The sequence below is a fragment of the Daphnia pulex genome, chromosome 1 (genome assembly GCF_021134715.1).
Source record: "Daphnia pulex isolate KAP4 chromosome 1, ASM2113471v1".
Lineage (NCBI taxonomy): Eukaryota > Metazoa > Arthropoda > Branchiopoda > Diplostraca > Daphniidae > Daphnia > Daphnia pulex.
In genome coordinates, this window is record NC_060017.1 from 6,196,773 (window position 1) to 6,218,983 (window position 22,211).

General features: G+C 38.4%; 6 protein-coding genes across 7 annotated transcripts; 3 read left to right on the forward strand and 3 right to left on the reverse strand.

Moving 5' to 3' along the window:
- Positions 1 to 188: 188 nt before the first annotated feature.
- On the reverse strand, positions 189 to 2,445 carry LOC124191371 (putative serine protease K12H4.7). The gene is made up of 6 exons (XM_046584556.1): positions 1,875 to 2,445; positions 1,630 to 1,811; positions 1,336 to 1,568; positions 818 to 1,267; positions 441 to 740; positions 189 to 384 (listed from the first exon to the last, which is right to left on the reverse strand). Exons 1-6 carry the CDS (start codon positions 2,076 to 2,078, stop codon positions 272 to 274), a joined length of 1,482 nt encoding a protein of 493 aa, XP_046440512.1. The 5' UTR covers positions 2,079 to 2,445; the 3' UTR covers positions 189 to 271.
- A 133-nt stretch (positions 2,446 to 2,578) lies between these two features.
- On the forward strand, positions 2,579 to 7,271 carry LOC124191339 (mannosylglucosyl-3-phosphoglycerate phosphatase-like). 2 transcript variants are annotated; one of them, XM_046584517.1, is made up of 14 exons: positions 2,579 to 3,002; positions 3,299 to 3,378; positions 3,443 to 4,562; positions 4,648 to 4,665; positions 4,741 to 4,809; positions 4,907 to 5,001; positions 5,067 to 5,120; positions 5,196 to 5,289; positions 5,362 to 5,510; positions 5,580 to 5,751; positions 5,812 to 5,930; positions 5,991 to 6,386; positions 6,452 to 6,579; positions 6,661 to 7,271. In XM_046584517.1, exons 3-14 carry the CDS (start codon positions 4,310 to 4,312, stop codon positions 7,028 to 7,030), a joined length of 1,917 nt encoding a protein of 638 aa, XP_046440473.1. In that variant the 5' UTR covers positions 2,579 to 3,002; positions 3,299 to 3,378; positions 3,443 to 4,309; the 3' UTR covers positions 7,031 to 7,271. The 2 variants fall into 2 exon arrangements, with proteins under 2 accessions (XP_046440473.1, XP_046440481.1); XM_046584525.1 differs by lacking the exon at positions 3,299 to 3,378 and having other exon boundaries at positions 4,365 to 4,562.
- A 449-nt stretch (positions 7,272 to 7,720) lies between these two features.
- LOC124191351 (trifunctional nucleotide phosphoesterase protein YfkN-like) lies at positions 7,721 to 10,561 on the forward strand. Its single transcript, XM_046584534.1, has 12 exons — positions 7,721 to 8,087; positions 8,175 to 8,192; positions 8,269 to 8,337; positions 8,431 to 8,525; positions 8,591 to 8,644; positions 8,724 to 8,817; positions 8,891 to 9,039; positions 9,109 to 9,280; positions 9,341 to 9,459; positions 9,524 to 9,919; positions 9,985 to 10,061; positions 10,143 to 10,561. The coding sequence occupies exons 1-12, from the start codon at positions 7,895 to 7,897 to the stop codon at positions 10,456 to 10,458; spliced, it is 1,752 nt and encodes a 583-aa protein (XP_046440490.1). The 5' UTR covers positions 7,721 to 7,894; the 3' UTR covers positions 10,459 to 10,561.
- Positions 10,562 to 10,894: 333 nt separating this feature from the next.
- On the reverse strand, positions 10,895 to 12,016 carry LOC124191407 (protein SYS1 homolog). Its single transcript, XM_046584606.1, has 4 exons — positions 11,677 to 12,016; positions 11,422 to 11,612; positions 11,295 to 11,362; positions 10,895 to 11,218 (listed from the first exon to the last, which is right to left on the reverse strand). Exons 2-4 carry the CDS (start codon positions 11,584 to 11,586, stop codon positions 10,978 to 10,980), a joined length of 474 nt encoding a protein of 157 aa, XP_046440562.1. The 5' UTR covers positions 11,587 to 11,612; positions 11,677 to 12,016; the 3' UTR covers positions 10,895 to 10,977.
- Positions 12,017 to 16,572: 4,556 nt separating this feature from the next.
- On the forward strand, positions 16,573 to 21,970 carry LOC124191421. Its single transcript, XM_046584631.1, has 15 exons — positions 16,573 to 16,850; positions 16,982 to 17,612; positions 17,701 to 17,875; positions 17,932 to 18,047; positions 18,240 to 18,386; positions 18,456 to 18,857; position 19,512; positions 20,475 to 20,696; positions 20,769 to 21,017; positions 21,072 to 21,133; positions 21,205 to 21,391; positions 21,467 to 21,540; positions 21,620 to 21,682; positions 21,742 to 21,789; positions 21,860 to 21,970. Exons 1-15 carry the CDS (start codon positions 16,840 to 16,842, stop codon positions 21,893 to 21,895), a joined length of 2,424 nt encoding a protein of 807 aa, XP_046440587.1. The 5' UTR covers positions 16,573 to 16,839; the 3' UTR covers positions 21,896 to 21,970.
- LOC124191413 (probable nuclear transport factor 2) lies at positions 19,439 to 20,329 on the reverse strand. Its single transcript, XM_046584621.1, has 3 exons — positions 20,029 to 20,329; positions 19,895 to 19,966; positions 19,439 to 19,834 (listed from the first exon to the last, which is right to left on the reverse strand). Exons 1-3 carry the CDS (start codon positions 20,131 to 20,133, stop codon positions 19,625 to 19,627), a joined length of 387 nt encoding a protein of 128 aa, XP_046440577.1. The 5' UTR covers positions 20,134 to 20,329; the 3' UTR covers positions 19,439 to 19,624.
- Positions 21,971 to 22,211: the final 241 nt, after the last annotated feature.

Sequence of the window (22,211 nt, forward strand, 5' to 3'; positions counted from 1 at the left end):
CTTTTAGACTTATGGCAGATACACAAACGACGACGCAATAACCAATAGATAAAGATAAAGTAAGAACCAACGAAGTATGGTGTCAAATAGACGAACGTCGCAACACCATTAATCAATAGGTCTTTGAGTGCAAAGAGTCTAGCCTATGATGCACTTTGTCGTAGTCTCTAAAATCGTACGAGAAATAATTCAATTAGAATGGCTATATTATTCTGGCACTTTAGCCTCACAATGAACAGCGCAGAATATTCGAATAATGAGATTCAAATAATCATTCGATTGAGATCCACGAGCGGAGATGACTTTCAATAACATTTCTTGCTTCAGTTAGTTCGAGTGAATCTTTCGGTGACGGTGGATACATATCAGCACAGTGCGCCGTTCCTGAGATAGAATTAATAAAGAATTGTTTTATCTTTACGAATGATCTTTTGAGTTACCTTGAATAAAGATGGCAACATTTCCTGTTGTATTAGAGGTGATCCCTAAAGCGGACCAAGGATCCACAGATCCATTAGGAAACACGGTTCGATCTAGTTTCAGTCCCAGGCCACCATAGATGAAATTAGTTCGAGCGACTGCATTCTTTAGAAGCTTATAATTGAATTTCCCTCCAAATATATCACTACACTGGCGAACAGAAAATTCAATGGGAAATCTTTTCCCAAAGGGCTGATCCTCAAGGTCGGACGATTGGTAATAGCCAAATTCAGTGCAGGTTTGGTACGTCCATTGGCGACCTTTAAAATCACAATTATTTTTGCATGATAACAAAATATAACGAAGATAAAAATACGAAATAGTGATGAACTCTTACCTCCCTCAGAAGCGGAACTGTTCCATTCTATAGAACGCATGTCTTTGAGAAATTTATCGTACTTATAGTCAAGACACTTTTCCCCGGTAGTGCCTAACAACACATTATTTACTGCTGCATAACGAGCAAGTGGAGAGCCAATTTTGGGATCCGTCATCATATCACACAAAACGTCCATCGTGATGTTTGCTCCTTTAAAATCGCGATTGTCTTTGTTGTACTGGACAACGCCTTCGAAATTGCCAGCCAAAGTTTCAAAGAAATTTGCAACGTCTAGTTTGTTTGTGGTATCAAGGGGATCACAAAGGCTAAAAAGTTTGTCCATTGTTTTGCAGCAACTTGTTGATTGGATCTCGTCTTCCAAGGCAATTGTTGCCTGTTCTATAGCACTAGTGCACTGAGAACTTTGCAATGTTGTTTGCAAAGCATTGGTAACAACGCCGAGGTATTCTAAACAATAGAAAAATTTGTATAGCAGTAATACATACAAAAAAAAATAATAATAAGATCTATATTACCTTTGAAATTTATTTTTGCAAAAAGGGGTGCACTAGATGCAACAGCACCATGTGCAAGATGGGGATATTTTAGCCTGAACCAAGCTGCCAATGAGCCTGGGTAGGAACCACCAAATACAATCCATTTGTTGTTGGACAGTTTTAGTTCTTTCTTCTTTGCTTCAATGAAATAAGCCAAGTCTGCAAGAGCCTGTTCACTGCTGAGGTATTTGAGATTCTTAGTGCTCATGTTCCTATAAGATGATAAAAGAGGTTGAGTAAAACATTCAATAAACGATGTCCCAGAATAAGTACTTTGTTGGATGACTTTTTCCATAATATCGGTGTTCGAGCTGGAAGCACAGAGCATTAAACTGTTTTGCCCACTCAATCCACATGCCTTGTACCATCCATTTTGGGCTAGCTTCACCTTCACCACCAATCATCAAGAAGACAGGGCTATCTCCTTTAAAGAAAGTATCATTGGTATGATACCGCTGTAAATGCAAAAATGGTTTTTTTTTTGACAAAATTTTATCTAATGATGTGTTATGTAATACCTGTTTCCAAGTTTTTAAGTTGACAACATCAAAGTGGTCGAGCTTCTGATCAAACCATTGATCTGGTGGTAAATTAGTGTTACTTGAGGATAGTTCCACATTTCTTTTAAACCATTTTCCACGCCAAAAATGTTTCCATGCCTCCGCATGATTAACTAGAAGTAAAACAGTGACAACTAAGCACCAGCAAGTAATGCGACGCATCTTCTACGCAGAAAATGTCTTCAATCTGTGTCAAATTTTCTTTGTTTTTACTTTTGACAACAACTCTAATTAGATAAACTGATAAGAAGTTTAAAATTTGTCGTCTGCTTATTGGCCACGAGATGCCTCTCTTTGCATTTTTCATTTGTTTTCTTGACCCAAAGTGTCCAAACGTAAAACAATAATTTTATTAGTCAGTTTAAAATTAAAAAATAAATAATAAAAAATATTTAATTTCATTTAAAAGAAATTAATTAATTAATTTCATGTCTCTTAAAATCATCAAAAGACAACCATGGACACTGGCCTCCAACACACCCCTTGCTCAGAGCAACTCAGACACTCAGTCAGACACCACTTCATTCCCAATACAATTTTTTCAAATGAAAAACATGTGAATTCAGTCATCAAGGTCAGTTACGTGAACGGGCCACTCCTTTTCAAATGTGCCCCACTGTTAGGGAATATCAAGGTTGCTGTTTATATCGTAGCAATATAGAAAGCAATGAAAACCACCGAGTACGGGATTCTAGGGGCGTGTTTGAACGCTCGTCGACGGTAGATGGTACCGCCCGCCGAAGGTCGAATCCTTGTGCAAATGGGATATTTTTACTCATGCGCCACAGCCAAATCCATGTCTATACCGCTAACTGTGAGCCTTTCACGCAGAGAACTCACTGCTGCGCACTAGACGGGTTCTATCCTGTTTCTTTGCAACTAACCCGTGGTTGATCACGGTGCGAACAAAAAGCTATGCTACATGCCCTTGGTTGATCTTCAACTTTTTAACACCTTTTTCTCGACTGATTCGTTTACATTTAAACGAAATCCTATAAAACAACGACAAACTGTTCGTCAGCGGCGTAAAAAACTGTTTGAGCGTAGCCAAAACCGTTTACATCAGAGGACCCCGCATTATCCAAGGTACAGCAATTTATTTATTTATTTACGTTTCGTTTTGTTTTTGTTTTTTTATTATTTTAAGTTTTCGGCGGTTTTCGGTTATTATGCAAAAGTTTATCCGTGTGTTACGAGTGTCCTGTTTGGCAGTAGACTATGGTCACTATTTTTAATGCCATACATTTTCTAAAGATAAGGTTGCTGTGTGATGTACACTTTTATACTCAAATAGAACCAGCCTTTTGTCATGTGTACAGCCAATTTCTCAACAGCGAGTTTTGGCTGGAAGTTTCTAACGTAGGGCTTCACTTTCTGCCCAGATGGCCAATTATTTGCAGAGATTGTGAAAGTGGAAGTGACGTCAAAGTTTTCTATAAGGTGGACAAAGAACATTTTCTTGGTAAATTTGCTGTGGTTAGGTTACTTAATGGAATTTCCTGTAACGTTCGGGTTTTACCTCGCAGACGAGTCCCGCCAATATTCTTCCATTGCGCTTGCGGATCGATATTCCCAGCCAGACTGGCGAACAGCTGTGACCCCGTTTCCCGTGACTACCCAACTGATCGTGCTCATTAGTATCCTGAACGACTCGTAGTATATTATCTCTAACCATAGATTCAATCTTTCGTTTTCGTCCGGTGGTGCGATTACAAAACTAACTCTACTTGAATGACAGCCCCTTATCAATTTCCGTACCATGTTATGTTCGTCTGTAATTTAGGCGGGAAATTGGGCGGATATAAAAAAAACTTAATAACTGGGCAAATTTAACGATCACAACCGGTTGTAGCGGGACAAGCTGTCAACAGTAAAGTGATCCGACAGTCATAAGCTCACTGTGCGCTTTTCACAATGTGCTTTCAGCAGCTGACTTCCGTTGGAATGCAATGAAATAAGAGCAAGAGTTGGGAAAAAATGACGGCAGACTAGAAAGTTGACGCTGTGACCAACTGATTACCATTCTGTATATCGTGTTATTAGCAGTTTTATTTTTCCTGGAAACGGTCGCCTTATACTACCGCAAGTGGATTGTGTTATTGTTATTCGGCTGTGTACATAGAAAACAAACTTATCATCACGACCACATAGAAAGTCTTTTAGCTGAAACTTTACGCTTTCGACGCCGAACTTGATGCTGGTTGGATGACTGTTGAGGGCAACAACCCGTAAGAGAAAAACGAACAACTCTAGACGCGCAAAAAACTAGTTTGATCAAATTTCTCCGTGACTGCACCAATTTTTCAAGGAAGAAAGCGTTTGTCCTTTGCCGAAGCTAGTCTAGGTTTTATTTTGAGAAACAACATTTGTCGCATTCGCAGAGGAGCTTTCGGATGTTCAACAAGTCTAATATGTTTGGGATCCTTTGTAAAAAAAAACGAAAAACAGGTGAAATGTCGCCCACGGCGGCCCATTTGACTGGAGAAAAAACTCTAACTATTCTTCACTTTAACGACGTGTACAATGTGGAGTCGGTGAATACGGAGCCTGTTGGCGGAGCAGCTCGTTTTTGCACGGCATTTAAATCATTCTCTCATTTGCATCCCCTGGTTTTGTTCAGCGGTGATGTATTCGCTCCGTCATTCAGTAAGTGCTAAAGTTCTTGGAAATTCAATTATTTATTTTATTCTAACAATTCTTTTTTATTCTTTTTTTTTCTTTAATTTAAAAGTGAGTACATTCACCAAAGGTAAGTTTCACTTTATTTTTTATTTTTTATATTTTTTAAAAATTAAAGTTGCTATATTTTTGTTAATTTAAAAAGGAGAGCAGATGGTACCAGTCCTCAATGCCCTAAATATTCAATGCGCGGTCTACGGAAACCACGATTTCGGTGAGCCGTAATCGATTAACTATAAAAACAATCAGATTAGAGAGAAAAAAAAAGAAAATGTGGTAATAATCGACACTAAATAACTTTTCGTTTTTAGATTTCGGTATTGACGTGTTGAAGCAAAGAGTTGAAGCCACAACGTTTCCTTGGCTAATGTCCAACGTGATAGACAACGAGACACGGAGGCCACTGGTAAGAATAGAGAAAATTTATAATTGATTTTGACCTTAATAAACACAAATTGTTTAATAATTCAGGCAGATGGAAAGTGCAGTCTAGTTATTGATTGGCACGGAACCCGCATCGGACTGGTATGTAAAGCAAAAATTTAAAACAAATTGTCACATAATTCCAAAATTATATTTTTATAATCTATTTGTCATCAGGTGGGGTTGGTGGAGAAAGAATGGCTGGACACACTTTCAGCGGTTGATCCGGAACACGTAACGTACACCGATTACGTAGAATGTGGCCGTTTATGTAAAGCTCTAAAACAAACCTAGTTCCTATTCGTGATATTGATTAAACATGCCATTGTTCCTTCACATGCAGTGGCGCGCAACCTGAAGGATATCCAAGGTTGCAGAACTGTGATTGCCTTAACTCACATGCGAACACCTAATGATCTCAGATTGGCTAAGGAAGTAGAGGAGATCGATTTAATCCTTGGAGGCCATGATCATGTTTCAGAATTTATAGAGGTAATTACTTTCGATAAAAATATCTTAATTCAATGTAATATGATTTAATTTTGTGTGTCCGGAATATAGGTGGAAAATAGGTGCATCATCAAGAGTGGGACGGATTTCCGTCAATTTTCTGAAATCACGATGCGCTTTTCTGGCGAGAAAGAAAAGCCATCAATCAGTGTTAGACTAATAGACGTTACCTCTCAATACGACGAAGATGAGGACCTTAAAAAGGTTTTAGATGGTTTTACAGGTTAGAATTTACCTACAGATTTTTCAAAAGGGCATGACTAATTTATTGCTATTGTCGTAGGCGTGATTGGAGAGAAAATGGAGGAAGTCTTGGGTGAATTCACGGTTCCTCTAGATGGCCTTTTTGCTTCTGTTCGCACTTCTGAAACCAATTTAGGAAATTTTATCTGTGATATTATGGTAAATCAACTAAATAAATGACTGTATATTGATAATTGAAATTAGATATTTGGTCGGTAGGTGGCTGCAACTGATTCGGATTTGGCTCTACTCAACTCTGGGACTCTGCGATCTGACAAGATACATCCGCCTGGTCCGTTCAAAATTCGTGATTTGAGTCAGATTCTTCCTATGCTTGATCCTCTAATCGTCGTCGAAATTTCCGGCGAGGATTTACTCGCCGCATTGGAGAACGGTGTTTGCATGTACCCAAAGTTGGAGGGTCGTTTCTTACAGGTCGGCGGAATGAGTTTCGCCTTCGATCCCACAAAACCACCGCTCCAGCGTGTAGACCCGCGATTCGTTCGTATCGGCGATCAGTATTTGGAGCTCAAAACTAAATATCGTTTAGTGACAAAGGCGTACATGATTGCTGGCAAAGACGGATTCGATGTTATGAAAAGGCAAAAAATCCTGGTTAGACAAGTTTACTTTAATTAATAGTGGAAACTAATAGTATAACATATTTGTTTGAAACACAGGTTGATGAAGAAGACAGTTTGCCACTAAACTGTGCAGTGCAAAATCATTTCCAGGCTATCCAGAAGCTTTGCGCTAAGAACAAACGTCCAACTCATCATAGGCAAAGTCTTGTTACTCTTTCTCGAAGGTAACAATATTTCCGTAATTTATAGGAATAATTAATTTTAAAAAAAAAATTGCTGTAAGTCATCACAATATTTTTTTACAGACATAGTTTGGCTCGTACAATTGAGAGCGAATTGCATCCAGACGGAATGATCCCAACCGCTATTCCAGAAACTGGATCAATCCGTCTCCGACGATGCAGTACAATCGAAGCTCCAAACGAAGCACTACTATTTGAAGATAGCTCAGCTGTAGTTGACGTTGAGGTACCGATACACAACAGGCCAAGAGCACCGAAACTGCGGAGACAATCCAGTATGGAAGAAGTGGAGAAAGCTTCTTGCAAATTGGAACCACACATCGAAGGCAGGATTGTTGTCCTTAATGAGGAAACACTGGTGCATCTGATGAGCGAACGTGAAGCGTGGCAGAAAAGTGTGGCGCGTACCATCAGGGAATCCAGTGAAAATTGATTCTTTTGTCCTACGGCCTTGTTATAAGGATCAAAATAATGTTGGAGGCACTAGCATTAATTTACCGTTTCTTCTCTAAAAATCTGATTGTTAAACGTTATTCACTCCTGTTGTTTCTTCGATAAATTTGGCTGTTAAGTCTTTTTTCCCTCTAACGTCCATGACAAAACTTCTGAAGCTTTTACTCCATCCATATGCCCGTTTAATCTCAGCAATACAGAAATTTTTGATTATACAGAAACAACCGATTCCAAAATATTTAAACCAGAACTACTGAGTGAAAGTTATGTAATGAACAAAAGTTCAAAAGTTAAATATTGCCTAAATTTGGTCGTGCGCTTCCAAAGACAGACCGGTAGTCTTATCTACACGGAATTGATTTCATTTCCGAACGTATGCAGAGAAACTCTGCTAGAATACAGGTGATAGTAACACAGGAAAACTGTAAGACCCACCAAGAAGCTTAATACGGCCATCCTGAGTTATAAATCAGTCATCTATCATAAGTCCCTAAGTTTCAATTTTTACCATAACTTATGGACTTATGATGACCGAAAGTTTGTGATATTCTTGTTTTTTTTTTTTTTTACTTTTGTAGGTTGTGTTTTTGAGGCAACCCTGGGCACTTCTTTGCCATTTCATAAGTGGCAGCACTGGTTCAAACCTGTTTCTTTGCAACAATCCGGTTAATCACGATGCGAACTAACCTATACTACATGCCCTTGGTTGATCTTCAACTTTTTAACACCTTTTTCTCGACTGATTCGTTTCCATTTAAACGAAATTCCATTAAACAACGACAAACTGTTCAATAGCGGCGTAAAAGACTGTAAAAAACAAACAAACAAACAAAAAACAAGTAAAATGTTACCCAGGGCGGCTCATTTGACTGGAGAAAAAACTCTAACCATTCTTCACTTTAACGACGTGTACAATGTTGAGTCAGTGAACACGGAGCCTGTTGGCGGAGCAGCTCGTTTCTGCACGGCATTTAAATCATTCTCTCATTTGCATCCACTTGTTTTGTTCAGCGGTGATGTATTCGCTCCGTCATTCAGTAAGTGCTAAAGTTCTTGGAAATTCAATTATTTTTTTTATTCTAACAATTCTTTTTTTATTCTTTTTTTTTTCTTTAATTTTAAAGTGAGTACATTCACCAAAGGTAAGTTTCACTTTATTTTTTATTTGTTGTATTTTTTAGAAATTAAAGTTTGTTATTTTTTTGTTAATTTAAAAAGGAGAGCAGATGGTTCCAGTCCTCAATGCCCTAAATATTCAATGCGCGGTCTACGGAAACCACGATTTCGGTGAGGCGTAATCGATTAACTATAAAAACAATCTGATTAGAGAGAAAAAAAAAATGTGGTAATAATCGACACTAAATAACTTTTCGTTTTTAGATTTCGGTATTGACGTGTTGAAGCAAAGAGCTGGAGCCACAACGTTTCCTTGGCTAATGTCCAACGTGATAGACAACGAGACACGGAGGCCACTGGTAAGAATAGAGAACATTTATAATTGATTTTGACCTTAATAAACACAAATTGTTTAATAATTCAGGCAGATGGAAAATGCAGTCTAGTTATTGATTGGCACGGAACCCGCATTGGACTGGTATGTAAAGCAAAAATTTTAAACAAATTGTCACATAATTCGCAAAATAAATATATTTTTATAATCTATTTGTCATCAGGTGGGGTTGGTGGAGAAAGAATGGCTGGACACACTTTCAGCGGTTGATCCGGAACACGTAACCTACACCGATTACGTAGAATGTGGCCGTTTATGTAAAGCTCTAAAACAAATCTAGTGCCTATTCGTGATATTGATTAAACATGCCATTGTTCCCGTCGTTTGCAGTGGCGCGCAACCTGAAGGATATCCAAGGTTGCAGAACTGTGATTGCCTTAACTCACATGCGAACACCTAATGATCTCCGATTGGCTAAGGAAGTAGAGGAGATCGATTTAATCCTTGGAGGCCATGATCATGTTTCAGAATTTATAGAGGTAATTACTTTCGATAAAAACATCTTAATTCAATGTAATATGATTTAATTTTGTGTGTCCGGAAAATAGGTAGAAAATAGGTGCATCATCAAGAGTGGAACAGATTTCCGTCAATTTTCTGAAATCACGATGCGCTTTTCTGGCGAGAAAGAAAAACCCTCAATCAGTGTTAGGCTAATGGACGTTACCTCTCAATACGACGAAGATGTGGACCTTAAAAAGGTTTTAGATGGTTTTACAGGTTCGAATTTACCTAAAGATTATTCAAAATGGCATGACTAATTTATTGCTATTGTCGTAGGCGTGATTGGAGTGAAAATGGAGGAAGTTTTGGGCGAATTTGCGGTTCCTCTAGATGGTCTTAATGCTTCTGTTCGCACTTCTGAAACTAATTTAGGAAATTTTATCTGTGATATTATGGTAAATCAACTAAGTAAATGACTGTATATATATTGATAAATGAAATTAGACCATTGGTCGGTAGGTGGCCGCAACTGATTCGGATCTGGCTTTACTCAACTCTGGGACCTTCCGCTCTGACAAGATACATCCGCCTGGACCGTTCAAAATTCATGATTTGAGCCGGATTCTTCCTATGCTTGATCCTCTAATCGTCGTCGAAATTTCCGGCGAGGATTTACTCTTCGCTTTGGAGAACGGTGTTTGTATGTACCCAAAGTTGGAGGGTCGTTTCTTACAGGTTGGCGGAATGAGTTTCGCCTTCGATCCCACAAAACCACCGCTCCAGCGTGTAGACCCGCGATTCGTTCGCATCGGCGATCAGTATTTGGAGCTCAAAACTAAATATCGTTTGGTCACAAAGGCGTACATGATGGCTGGCAAAAACGGATTCGATGTTATGAAAAGGCAAAAAATCCTGGTTAGACAAGTTTACTTTAATTAATAGTGAAAACTAATAGTATAACATATTTGTTTGAACCACAGGTTGACGAAGAAGACAGTTTGCCACTAAACTGTGTGGTGCAAAATTATTTCCAGGCTATTAAAAAGCTTCTAAAAAAGTAAACTATATTTCCTTAATTCACAGGAATAATTAGTTTTTTTGTAAATAGATGTAAATCATCCACCATATTTTTTTCCAGACATAGTTTGGCTCGTACAATCGAAAGCGAATTGCATCCAGACGGAATGATCCCAACCGCTATTCCAGAAACTGGATCAATCCGTCTCCGTCGATGCAGTACAATCGAAGTACCCAACGAAGCACAAAAAAGAGCACCGAAATTGCGGAGACAGTCCAATATTATAGAAGTGGAGAAAGCTTCTTGCAAATTGGAACCACGCATCGAGGGAAGGATTGTTGTTCTAAATGAGGAAACACTGGTGCATCTGTTGAGCGAACGTGAAGCGTGGGAGAAAAGTGTGGAGCGTACCATCAGGGAATCCAGTGAAAATTGATTCTTTTCTCTAACGTCCATGACAAACTTCTGCAAAACTTTTACTCCATCCATATGCCGTATAATCTCAGCAAAGCAATACATAAATTTTGACTGTACAGAAATAACACATTCTAAATTATTTTACCCAGAACTACTGAGTGAATGTTATGTAATGAATAAAAGTTCAAAATTTAAATGTTGCATAAAGTTTGCCGTGCACTTCTGAAAAGTAAAAACAGACCGGTAGTCTTCGTCGGGTTTCCCCCGCTTTCGATTAATGCAAAGTTTTCCTTATGATTTCTAAAAAACAAGTTTAAATAATTTCCCCCAGCATCGTTGTCCTTCACTCCATGGCCGATGCCCTAATTTTCAAGTCCTTTCTCTTTCACCAACGCGAAAGCTTACGGATATAAACATAAGTAGAATATGAAATGACAGATGAAAATGCACAATTGTTGAGGTGTAAAATGATCACACATTTATTTACAGATTTACATTTTATGTCAGACCAAAATTGCTCTTCCCTTTTTCATTAGAGTTAGAGATCTACCCTTGCAGACATCCCCAGTGGAATTGATTTCATTTCCGAACGCATGCAGAGAAACTCTGCTAGAACACAGGTGATAGTAACACAGGAAAACTGTAAGACCCACCACGAAGCAGAATATGGCCATCCTGAGTTATAAATGAGGGATGCAACTAAATGCAAAAAGAATGCTGTGGCACTGAAATCCAAACATAGTTTCGTTCTTTGGACGATAGCCCAAAGAGATGTAGCACTAGGATACAAACCAAAATATTATGAGTTAGCTAAATTAGCCTTAAGTTTTTAAGTAAAAAAAAATACCAAGTTACCTTATTAGAGAGTTCAACAGGAAACAAGCAACAACTAAACGTCCACTGACATCTTTGACATTTACTTCCTAAAGGCGGAAAAACTTGTAAATTACTCCAACATCACTGAAGAGCCAAAGGTAAGTACCTGATATTTAAATATGTAATCAATTGAAACAGGATGTCCAGCAAGAAAATTCAAGAGTACTATAATCCATAATCCGAGTGAGACATACATGATGCATTGCACTGCGACGATTTGTGATAGAATCAAAGGAGGATCCCATACTGCTATTCTAAAGGAGCCACTCATTTCAAGTCTTCAAGAAGTTTCAGAATCTGTCAAGAAGGTCACAGTTTTAGAAACCAAATAGTAGCCAGAATGATGATGTAATAATGAGACCGGATATTACGATGACAAGTCGAATGATAATATACAGCCAAAAGGTAGTGTACTAAACAGTACCCATCTGTCATATTTCAAACTCATTGATTGGCCATCCAGTGATCCAGTTATTCCAGCTGCCTGTATCAACAGAAAAATAAAACTCGCCGTGGATAAAGAGAAAACAATTCTTTTTCTTATTACTACTGCCCTTAAATTCGTGCGGAACCCGATAACCGTTCGCTTCAATTAAAAGCTTTCCGGTTCCGTTCGCCCAGAGATAGTCTCTCTCGTCATTTTAAAACTTTTATTAAAATGCGATTTTTATGTAAAAATACAAAATAATTAAAATATTCCAGTTAAACCAGAGAATTTGTGAAAGCTCTTAATAATATCGATCGCCTAAATTTTAATCACATTGGCAGATCTCACTACCGTCTTTGACATAGCGCTAGAAGTGGTTTGTCCACACGAAGAAATTCTTTATTAAACAGAGGTGAAATGATTTGAATAATCGGAGGAAGATTTCAGTGTATGTGTGTTACATGTCTTGTCCTAAATGCGAAGTGGCACTCAAGAATATAAAAAATAACCTTGGGCGACTTCTCAAGCAGTTAGAAATGTGCACAGTCATCGGTGCATTTACTTACCTTCAGGCTTCAACATTGAAAGTATTCGTGGGCGTCAGCATGTCGAAGTTATTGAAATCGTACATTGTGCTTAAAAAAGGATTTAGGTTTCACCGCTAAACATTAACTCAGAAAAACCGATAACCTGGCCTTGTCTGCCTGCCGATTCGTTATAAAGAATCTATTTAAAGTAATTCTATAAATAGGGGCATTAAACAACAGTTAGTGAGAGTGCATTGTGTGATTTTATAAAATGATCTCATAATTTTTCTACAAGACGGATCTGACCTTATTTTGAACTTGCCAATATCCAAAACGTGTTCGTTAATGCCCACATGCAGATAACTGAAATGCCATGAGACGTTGATCTCCAAATAAGACATGATATCGCTTGTAAGAGGAAAGACCAATTTAGCCAACAAAATGCTGCTATTTTCCTATGAAGTCTTTACTTGGCTCTGCGTACTTAATGACGACTGCCCCCCCCATAAAACAAAACAACATCCAAGGTCACTCTGCCAAGAGCAAAAGAAACGGATGATGGCGTTGGTTTTATTTGACTAGAAGCAAATGCGGCTTGCCCCCAAAGAAACGCATAAATATAAGAAGTATCAAGTTACGTGTGTTTGATTCCTTATGAAATCACAGATTCTGAAAGATTTCAACAAGTTGACCCCCGACTTGATCATGCATCTGTTTCATCCAGCAGAGATCGCATGTGCTACATATGATTCCATGTGGAAACTAGAGATTAGACGAATATTGTTACTACGCTCCGGCATGAATGTAGAACGCTTCTTCACGAAAAGTTTCCTCCAGGCCAATTTACTTTGTTGTGGCAAAGAATTTTACAGTTGCTAGGAGGTTCTTGTGAGTCTAATCAAACCTTGAAGACATTTTTTTGCACACTAGGGATATAAGATATCATCTTCATTAATGATTGAATACTTTGAATTCCACAATCCTCTCCTCCCATTTCTAAGAAATCGAACATTTAATCAAGAGCAGTTCAAGGATCTCCTTTATTGAAAACGAGTTTCTGAATCCAGTTTTATCATTAATTGTTAGCATGGAAACTGAACCATTTACGCATTTCAACGGTATGAATATAAAATAGAAAGGGGGAAACTATGGAAGACAAGTAATACAAACCACGTGCTGGACAATGATCCCATGAAAAAGAAAACAAGTAATAACAAAAACGTGGAACAATAAACGGTGGGATAAGAAGGATAGTCAACGGAGCAAGTGATTGTACCCCAGTATCGTTCAGCATCAACTTTTCTGAATATACAAATGTTATCGCGATCCTTTGTTCAAACCATTTAAAATAAAAACTTTTATTTTCAAATCATTTTCTAAACATTTTCAGAAATTTCTATCATCATAATCAAAGTCTGCGAAAAGTTGAAACAAAAAATTAGCTGATTTGGTGGTTTTGGCGTCCAGCCGCTAGGGGGCTGTAAGAAACTGTAGTCGCACGGCCATTGCTTTAGCTTATGAATACTGGCAGAGGTGTGGGGCTTTACCTACAAAATTTACCAGCACAAGTAGGAAAGCCCCCTAAGAAGGAGGAGAAGTGGGACGTGACTTTACCTGGGTAGGCGGGAGAATAGGTATGCTGTGTACCTGATCATCTATTGAATTACCCATTTTATATAGGTTGTTGTTTCTCTTTCTGAACCAAATAGAAAGTTTGCAAGTCTGAGGTATCATTCGGCCCCCATACGCTGAACAAGACGGTTCTCACGTTTTACCTTCACGAAATATCCACTTGATCAGCTGTTTGAACTTCGTCTGTTGACTTGATTGAGTTCTAGCTTCGAGGAAAGCCGTCGAGAAAGCTGCACAATTTCTCCAGCAGCAACGAGAAAATACCTGAGGGGCTGTTGCTGTTTTGCTGAATCATTCCTTGTTTTCTTAAAGGTAAGTTCCTGTTGCAGGAGATTTTCTTGCCTATAACGTGTATTTCGAGACAACAGCAGAATTACGTAATTATTTCTACGGTATTTGTTACTGTAGTTTTGTGGGAGGCTATCGAGCACATTTTCAGGGTCAGTTCAACATTCATCTGGCACATTTCAATTTTTTCCTTAACATTCAACATTAGGAAAAATGGCTTGATGAAAACACTTGTAGGGACTTATCAATTTTTATGTAGGACGATCGTATTATCGTATCTTACATTAACCAAACTTTGAGTCACGAGTGTTATAAGAGTCACTAAACAAAAATGGGACAGGTAAAATTTTGTGTAGGGTAGTGGTTTTTATCTCCTATGGTACTTTTTTTCCCTTGGCTTGGATTTTTAGAGGCCCCAGAAAGCTGTGTTTCTTTGGTAACGCGCCCTATTTCTGCTTCCATCAAACTTTCTAATTTGAGAGCCGAAATTGTAAAGCCTTGGGCTATCCTTTGTAAATAGCACCTCACATGCTTACAGTTTTTGCCAAACAGTATCTGGAAGCTGGCCATTATCTTACCTACAGTGATGTCATTCGGTTTGAATTTGTCATGTGTTTTAATGGCGGGGAATTACCAATACCTTTTACTAAAATCCGACCCCGTTAGCCAAAATGTGAATAACCTATATAATAAGACGTAAACAGAGTGATTATTAAGTAGTTCACAGCTGTATTGTCACCTTTATGTTGAATTGAATGTCCCGGATGTCTGAAAAGTGCATTAACATTTCCGAACAGCTTTCGTATATTCACGAATCTGGACGGTATGGCTTGTTTTGTTGCAAACCTACATCCTGCACGCACAATTTTTCGTCTAGGCTAAATATGAATTGAATAGATCTCTGGTAATGGGGCGCATCTGTTTGCTCAGTAAAATGTTTTGAATGTGTTTACTTCTCTTTGGGCACTATTGAATAGTTTACACAGCTGCGTTACCTAGCACCATATTTTTGTTAATAGCTAACAAGTGGTTCACTCCCGGATTTTCGATGCATTTCGTGGAGAGAAATAGAAATTCGATATTGTTAGAATGGTGTTTGTAAATTCAGAAAATAGACCAAAAGATTATTGGTGTCTTTAAATAAATAATGTATGAATGCTTTTTGTTTGACGTTAGATAAAAAAAATAGAGAGAACATTTCAAATTATATCTTTCAATGACGTACAACAAAGCTGACGCTATATGTTTGTATTGGCATCCTGTACCTATACAGATAAATCCAGCGCTCCAGGACTTGGAAAATTTCGTGATATTCATAACCTTCGATCCGTGACTGCGTGAAAAAAGAAAGTTTCCTTTTAACAATTGTTTGAAAACACTTTGTGATAAAATCTTTCAATAAGGTCTTTTATATAACTCAGTCACTCTTCATCGCCTTTATCCAGGGTGAAACTTGTGTTGTCGGGTCTTTCATCCGTTGAAAGGATACCACAAAGATAATGCGTTAATTGTTTCAATTAGAAAGGAGAGATAGTCAATCTCGGTTTGCGGACAAATTTGTACGTACAGCCGTTCACGTTGTTCGTGGTGACTATCACGGTCGCGGTAGTAAATTCAGCGTTACATTCGTCGAAAATTAAATTTAGTTATCGAACAATGCCAGCGATTTAGAAATTAACCAAGCCAGGAAGCTTTCTATCGTTCGTCTAGCAGCTTTAGTGCTCTTACACAACATTTCCTTTTCCTTCATTAGAATTTAGAAATTTGGTTGAGAAACCATTTCCTTTACCAACACTTTGATACATATCGTGCATACTAATGCTGTCTCTGAAGAAAATCTAATTGGAAAATTGTCCCATGTTCTTTTTGTTCGACTCTTAAAATATACCTCTTGGTACGTTTCCAGGTGATCAGGTGTCAGTTAAGCTAATGAAGATGGTAAGATAGATGGTTCGCGTGGCTATTCGAAGATCGGGAGCTGACGTGCTGCATGTCACGTCGCACTGTTTTGGTTCCAAAGTTTAATGCCGATGAAAACTGCTGAGGTTTAACACGGATCCATCTCTAATGGGAAGTCGTGCGTATTCACGATTGCTTCTGCCAGGGCCACTCCGGGTCAGTACGCTCGTACCCATTATTCCGTGTTAGCATAACACTCGCATGTTGCTCGAATAGAAAACGTGTAATCTAGAGGTCATCTTGGGGCATCATTGGTCCCTTCGTTCAAGAGACGTTTTTGTAAATAATCCACTGGGAAGCCGTGGTGGTTGAGTACATCTCGTGATCTCTCTCGACCAACTTTTTTTTTTAAAAAAGTCGCAGCATCTTTTTTAAAACATTTCTTAATCTTGGAAAGCTCCACGATGAGGAGGAGGGCGTTTACATTTCTTCGCATCGGAGAAGTCGATAACACAACATGAAAATAAGGTCGTCTTTCGTCTTTTAGTCAATAGAGACTTTTAGTTCTTGGTCACCACGAGTGGCGAGAGTGGTCGTGCTTTATTCTGACAAGAAGAGATCCCTAGTTACCGTGCTTTCAGTGATTACTTGATTGTGTCTAACAATCTCGTGTCTCACGCAATTCCGATGATTGCGAGTCAAACGACAAAAATACAAAATACAAACGTGCCATTGGCGTGATTTACTTAAAATGATGACCAAGTAAGGTCTACTTCTGGATCTATTGGACTTTTTTCTTTCTCCTTATATAATTGGATATGATTGCATATTAATCGAATTTTGAATCATTGATCAAGGTAACTTATTTTTCCTTTTTGCTTTGCTTGTCACAGGTGCTTTAGAATGTGCCCGCTGTGGCCCTTGCATATTATCCTGCTCTACGTGCTGTGCGTGGCTCCGCTGTTGTTGATGGCTCAGCACATCCAAGTCGCTAAGCCGCAGCAACAACCCAAGCAGCTAAAAGTGGCCTTCGGACCGGAAATGAGCGAAAAGATCACCGAAGGCGAGACCAAGATGATTGAATTCCAGATTGCTAATATGGAGGATTTTGATGACAGAGGATCGCTGGAAGTTGAAGTGACAACTACCGATCCGCACATAGCCAGCGTCCAATACATGGGCGATTCCAAGGATTTCTCGCCCAATACCAATTGGACGGGTAGTTTCAATTTGACTGCCCGTTTTTTGGGCTACACTAAAGTCGTCGTCAGGCTGTGGGGAAACATTTCCATCGGCCGGGATGCTGGCAAAGATCTAATTGCGCAGTCGGAACCTGCCAAAGTGGCTGTCATTCGCGCTGCCAGAGCCATTGACAAAGCCTTCATCTACACCATAGCCATTTTGGTATCGGTTGCCTTTATCAACATGGGCTGCATGCTGGACTTGGAGATTGTCAAGGCAACGTTGAAGAAACCGATTGGACCGGCCATTGGTTTTTGTTGTCAATACATCTTTATGCCCTTGGTATATTTACTTTTTGACCTCTATACTGGATATTATTTCATCTGAATCGTTACCCAAGCGACTCACTCTTTCTGTTTGATGTATACAGTGTGCTTTCGGGTTGGCCAAACTCTTCTTAGCCAACAATGTTGCCCTCCAACTGGGCTTATTTGTCACCGGATGCAGCCCTGGAGGCGGAGGATCCAATTTGTGGACATACATCTTAGGTGGCAATCTCCATCTTAGCATCACCATGACGTTCCTTAGTACTCTGGCAGCCTTCGGTATGTGTTATATAAATTAATAAAGAACCCTTTAGTCATTATCGCTTTTCTTACAGCTATGATGCCCTTCTGGACCATGACGCTTGGTCGTTTAATTTTCGCCGAGGGCCATATCGTTGTGCCTTACCGCAATATCGCTACGCTAGCTGGTGGACTAGTGGTTCCTTTAATGGTAAATAGCTGATTCGAATACCTTCTGTTAGATTAGGAATTCGGTTTTAAAATCAAATATTTACTTTTTGAGCTGAAATTTTTGTAATCCGATAGTTTTTAATCCACGCCTACGAAAATTAACAATATGCTTGAAAATGTTCTTGTTAATACTTAAAAGAAACGTATTAAATATTTTTCTTGTCTCTTTTAGATTGGACTGGCGATTCGCCGCTTCTTTCCCAAGGTCGCAACTGTTTTGGCTAGAGCACTGAAGCCTCTTGCCGGACTTTTCATTTGTGTTATTGTCGGCTTTGGCGTTTATGCCAATTTATACATGCTTCAACTATTGGATGGCATGGTAAGCATTTCATATTATTTTAAAACAAATAGCGCCATGCTAATATAATCTAATGTCATTCTTTTGCAGGTCCTATTGTCTGCGACATGTTTGGTTCTCCTTGGCTACACTTTTGGCGGAATGGCAGCCGCTATAATGCGTCAGTCGTGGCCTGATGCCCTCACGATTGCAGTCGAGACGGGTATTCAAAATACTGGAATTGCAATCTTCATTTTACGTGTTACTCTGGAACAGCCCGAAGCAGACATCAACACAGTGGTCCCAGTTGCCGTTGCCATCATGACTCCGGTTCCGTTGTTTATACTTTGGGTGCTGCAAAAATGCGTGCTCTCACGTTTCGGATACTGTGTGGTTAAGAATCCGGAGGAGAAGATTGTTTGCCCGGTCGCGTGCATCGAAAACGGACTCGAGCCAAACAATAGTGCCAGTGTTGAGAAACTTCTCCCGAATAACAACGATATGCCCGTCAACGTCAAAGAGTTGACGGTCAAATAAGAATACGATCTTTTATAAAACCACAATTAAGATGAGGGAGGAACTTCGTAGATCAAAGTCGAACGGATTCTTGGTCATTTGTAATGATTAGATTAGGTGCGCAAAATAATTGTTTTACTTATTATTTTTTTTTTTGAAAGCCGTAAATTCCATCATTTGCGATTATACGCAGTTTGGCGATGAATCGTGATTCTTATAAGAAAAATTGTTAGATTTCAGTATTTGAACATTAACCATTTGAAAAAGAGATAGCACACCAATTTCGCTTTTACAGTACTTACTCATGTACCTTTATTGAAAGAAAAAAGTTTGTAAACACCATCATAATGAAACCGTTCGAGTCTTGTATGCGTTAAGTTCGGCAAAACAAGTTCTGCAATGATCCCTCTATAAAAAGTTAAGAACGCCGTCCCACATTTCTCGTTTCATTTTGGTGTCTGGGTCTCTTTTTGGGAGTTCAAATATAATTAGCCTTTGGCAACATGATATCTGTGTGTTGTTTCATTATTGATCAAACTTGATAATTAAAATTAAAGCTTTTGCCTTGCAAGATATGGTTTGATACACAGGTAACATGTATTCTTAGTGAGGAAAAGCAATGGGTTACACTGCATCTGAGAAAGTTAATAGTGTTAATCCAATGGAAGAAACAAGATTTCCAAATTCAAAAACTGAAGCATGAAGGCTATATCATTTATTCCTGAAAGAATGGCAGGAAAGAAAATTAGCAGCACACAAGACAATTAGGCGCTATGAATTCCCAATCTGAAAATATCATGTTGCAAAAAGAAAGTATCACTAATAGGTTTTAAAACAAATGTTTGGGAAAAAGAATGGGGTGGGTCATCATCTGTCTTCAGCTGTCCCAGAACATTGATTAAAATCCCTCCATCAAACATAGGTTGACAGTCAACTTTAGTGATGATGTGCTGAATCTTCTGGAAAGTTAAGCTCTAAAGCGTGGGATAAGTTTAGTTTCACAAAACCAATTGTTAATTGTAAACCAATCTTACATTGAATTTCTCCATAATGTTGTGAGCACCTTGGATCTGAATTCCTTCGAATGTCATGAGTGAAGTTTCAGCCTTAATCAATACACAAAATGTTAAATGCATTTTCCAACCAAATATAAACAATTTATATTTACATTGTAAAAGTTGATCAAGGTTCCAAAATTTCGCTCGTCGAATGTTGAATAGTACTGCTGAGCAAACGCTTGTCCAATAGCATCATACTGCGGATTTAAGGCCATTTGTGGAGAATCAAATGTGTTGTTTGAACACGAATTGCTGTCAAAAAATGACGCCCCAATAAACTCTGGATCGAAATCTTTCTACAGCCTTCACGAATCTTCGAACACCTCTAGCACAAACGTTGCGTGCGTGTATATTGGTCAAAGGCGAGAATTTTTTTGCTGTTGCAGCCGGAGCCGATCTGACTTTAACAAAGTTGTTGCCAAATCTACTACAACATGGCGGTCACACGTTTTCAATTTTTATCTACATTTTCAAGTAATAATAACCATCCACTGATCACTGTTTTATAAATTATGTACCGATTATTTTAACTTTGATATTCTGCTCATTTTTGTAGGGCAATTCAGTTCAATTAGCAATGCTCACATTGTTCAACCAAAGCTACGAATCGAAGAAATTCGTGGGAAACGTATTTCTATTTTTGATAAGGAATATAAAAGGCAACAGTCATTAATTCCGCGTTTGGAGAAAATTGAAGTGGCCTATGAAGGATTTGATAATGAAACAACAACTCTGGTCATGAACAAAGGGGTGTCCACCCCTTACAATTGTGCTCAACGTAAGTAACATTTGTTTAAAAATCGTGCCATGTCATATTTGTTTGGAAGCTATAATGCATATTACTCTGTAGATATAAGTGAACATGTCATGAAGAATTCTGTTGTTGCCGAAGTAAATGGAGAGATTTGGGACTTGCATCGTCCTATACCAAGTGACTGTACCCTTAAACTACTGAGCATGAAGCCAGAAGACCAACATCAAGCGTCACTAGTCAACAAAACATTCTGGAGAAGCTGCAGTTATCTTTTAGGTGCTGTTGTGGAAGGATCATTTCAAGATGACATTTCAGTTACTCTTCATAGTTTCCCACCAGCAAATGGTAATAATAATAAATTCAAGAAAATAATATTTATTGATGTTTTTTTTTATTCAGTAAGAAGTGGGAGTTTTGTTTATGATGTTCAACTAAGTCTAGATGACTGGGTTCCTTCTCTAGTAAGTGAGAAAGTAGCAAACATTTTTATTCTTTGTCAAATTAGTTTCAAATGGTTTGTTCTCATTTTTAGAACGATTTTCGACAAATTGCGGCTACCTTTCAGAAGTTCGTTCGGCAAAATCATACCTTCCAACGGTTGGATATTGATTCTTCCGTGGCGCTAAAAATGTTCGAAGATAATGCTTTTAAAGCCGATCAAATTCCTCACATAGCCACAAAATCGAGTTCGGGTAATACTGTTACCGTTTACAGATGTGGTAAGTGAATATGCATTGTAATTTCATGATGTTTACAGCTTGTTTTTCTTAACATCTTAATTAAACTATATATAGGTGATCACATTGATATCAGTCGAGGTCCCATGATTGCTTCGACCTCCTTAGTTGGTCGGTGTTCAATAGCAGCGGTTAGTATTAATTTCGTTACCGCATTAGATTCGCGAAAATCTGGAATATTAATAATATTGGGTTCTTCTGTCATATTAGGTTCACAGGCTAGATTCCAGAATTTACCGGTTTCAAGGAGTTGCCCTTCCCTCAGAAATCTATGTAAGAAGATAACACAGTAAACCATGACGGTCAAAATTAACTTACTCAATCTTTTACAGATCAATCATTTTGCATTTGGAATTCTTGAGACTCGTGCTAGAAAATTGGTAATTAAGAGATATTATTTGTAAACACATTGTATGAATTATACTATTTATTTATTCTATTTAATTGCAGAATCCTGCAAGAACTCCGGAGTTGAAATCCAATTGACTGGATAAGCTAACACATCTCGAAAGTGTGAAAGACACAATAGTTCGTGATTAATACACTGTATTTGTTCATTAATAAAAGCGTAAATAGCTAGTGTATCCAATGAACAAACGAGAGTCTGTGATGCCATTGGTTTTGATGAGTTCAACGTAAGTTTTCTTGTGAGCAAACACAATTTATTTATCAAAACCATTAAGTTCAGCAAACTACCTCACAGAAAGATCTTATTCAAAAGCCACTTTAGCAGATCCAAGGATCAAGATAAAATGTATAAAGATCGACTAGAAGACGGTCCAATCAAAAGTGTATGCTTATT

Bases quoted from the DNA above. Each gene is read 5' to 3' on its own strand.
- LOC124191371 (XM_046584556.1), bottom strand. From the start codon at position 2,078: ATGCGTCGCATTACTTGCTGGTGCTTAGTTGTCACTGTTTTACTTCTA. The intron at 1,569-1,629 runs GTACTTATTCTG...ATCATCTTATAG, and splicing joins GGAAAAAGTCATCCAACAAA to GAACATGAGCACTAAGAATC. The intron at 385-440 runs GTAACTCAAAAG...ATTCTATCTCAG, and splicing joins TGTTGCCATCTTTATTCAAG to GAACGGCGCACTGTGCTGAT.
- LOC124191339 (XM_046584517.1), top strand. From the start codon at position 4,310: ATGTTCAACAAGTCTAATATGTTTGGGATCCTTTGTAAAAAAAAACGA. The intron at 5,290-5,361 runs GTAAAGCTCTAA...CTTCACATGCAG, and splicing joins CGTAGAATGTGGCCGTTTAT to TGGCGCGCAACCTGAAGGAT. The intron at 6,387-6,451 runs GTTAGACAAGTT...TTTGAAACACAG, and splicing joins TGAAAAGGCAAAAAATCCTG to GTTGATGAAGAAGACAGTTT.
- LOC124191351 (XM_046584534.1), top strand. From the start codon at position 7,895: ATGTTACCCAGGGCGGCTCATTTGACTGGAGAAAAAACTCTAACCATT. The intron at 9,460-9,523 runs GTAAATCAACTA...ATTGGTCGGTAG, and splicing joins ATTTTATCTGTGATATTATG to GTGGCCGCAACTGATTCGGA. The intron at 9,920-9,984 runs GTTAGACAAGTT...TTTGAACCACAG, and splicing joins TGAAAAGGCAAAAAATCCTG to GTTGACGAAGAAGACAGTTT.
- LOC124191407 (XM_046584606.1), bottom strand. From the start codon at position 11,586: ATGAGTGGCTCCTTTAGAATAGCAGTATGGGATCCTCCTTTGATTCTA. The intron at 11,363-11,421 runs GTACTTACCTTT...TTCCGCCTTTAG, and splicing joins ATTACATATTTAAATATCAG to GAAGTAAATGTCAAAGATGT. The intron at 11,219-11,294 runs GTAACTTGGTAT...TTTGTATCCTAG, and splicing joins CTGTTGAACTCTCTAATAAG to TGCTACATCTCTTTGGGCTA.
- LOC124191421 (XM_046584631.1), top strand. The intron at 18,048-18,239 runs GTAAATAGCTGA...TGTCTCTTTTAG, and splicing joins GACTAGTGGTTCCTTTAATG to ATTGGACTGGCGATTCGCCG. The intron at 20,697-20,768 runs GTAAGTAACATT...ATTACTCTGTAG, and splicing joins CCCTTACAATTGTGCTCAAC to ATATAAGTGAACATGTCATG.
- LOC124191413 (XM_046584621.1), bottom strand. From the start codon at position 20,133: ATGGCCTTAAATCCGCAGTATGATGCTATTGGACAAGCGTTTGCTCAG. The intron at 19,967-20,028 runs GTAAATATAAAT...GTATTGATTAAG, and splicing joins CCTTGATCAACTTTTACAAT to GCTGAAACTTCACTCATGAC. The intron at 19,835-19,894 runs GTAAGATTGGTT...CCCACGCTTTAG, and splicing joins ACATTATGGAGAAATTCAAT to AGCTTAACTTTCCAGAAGAT.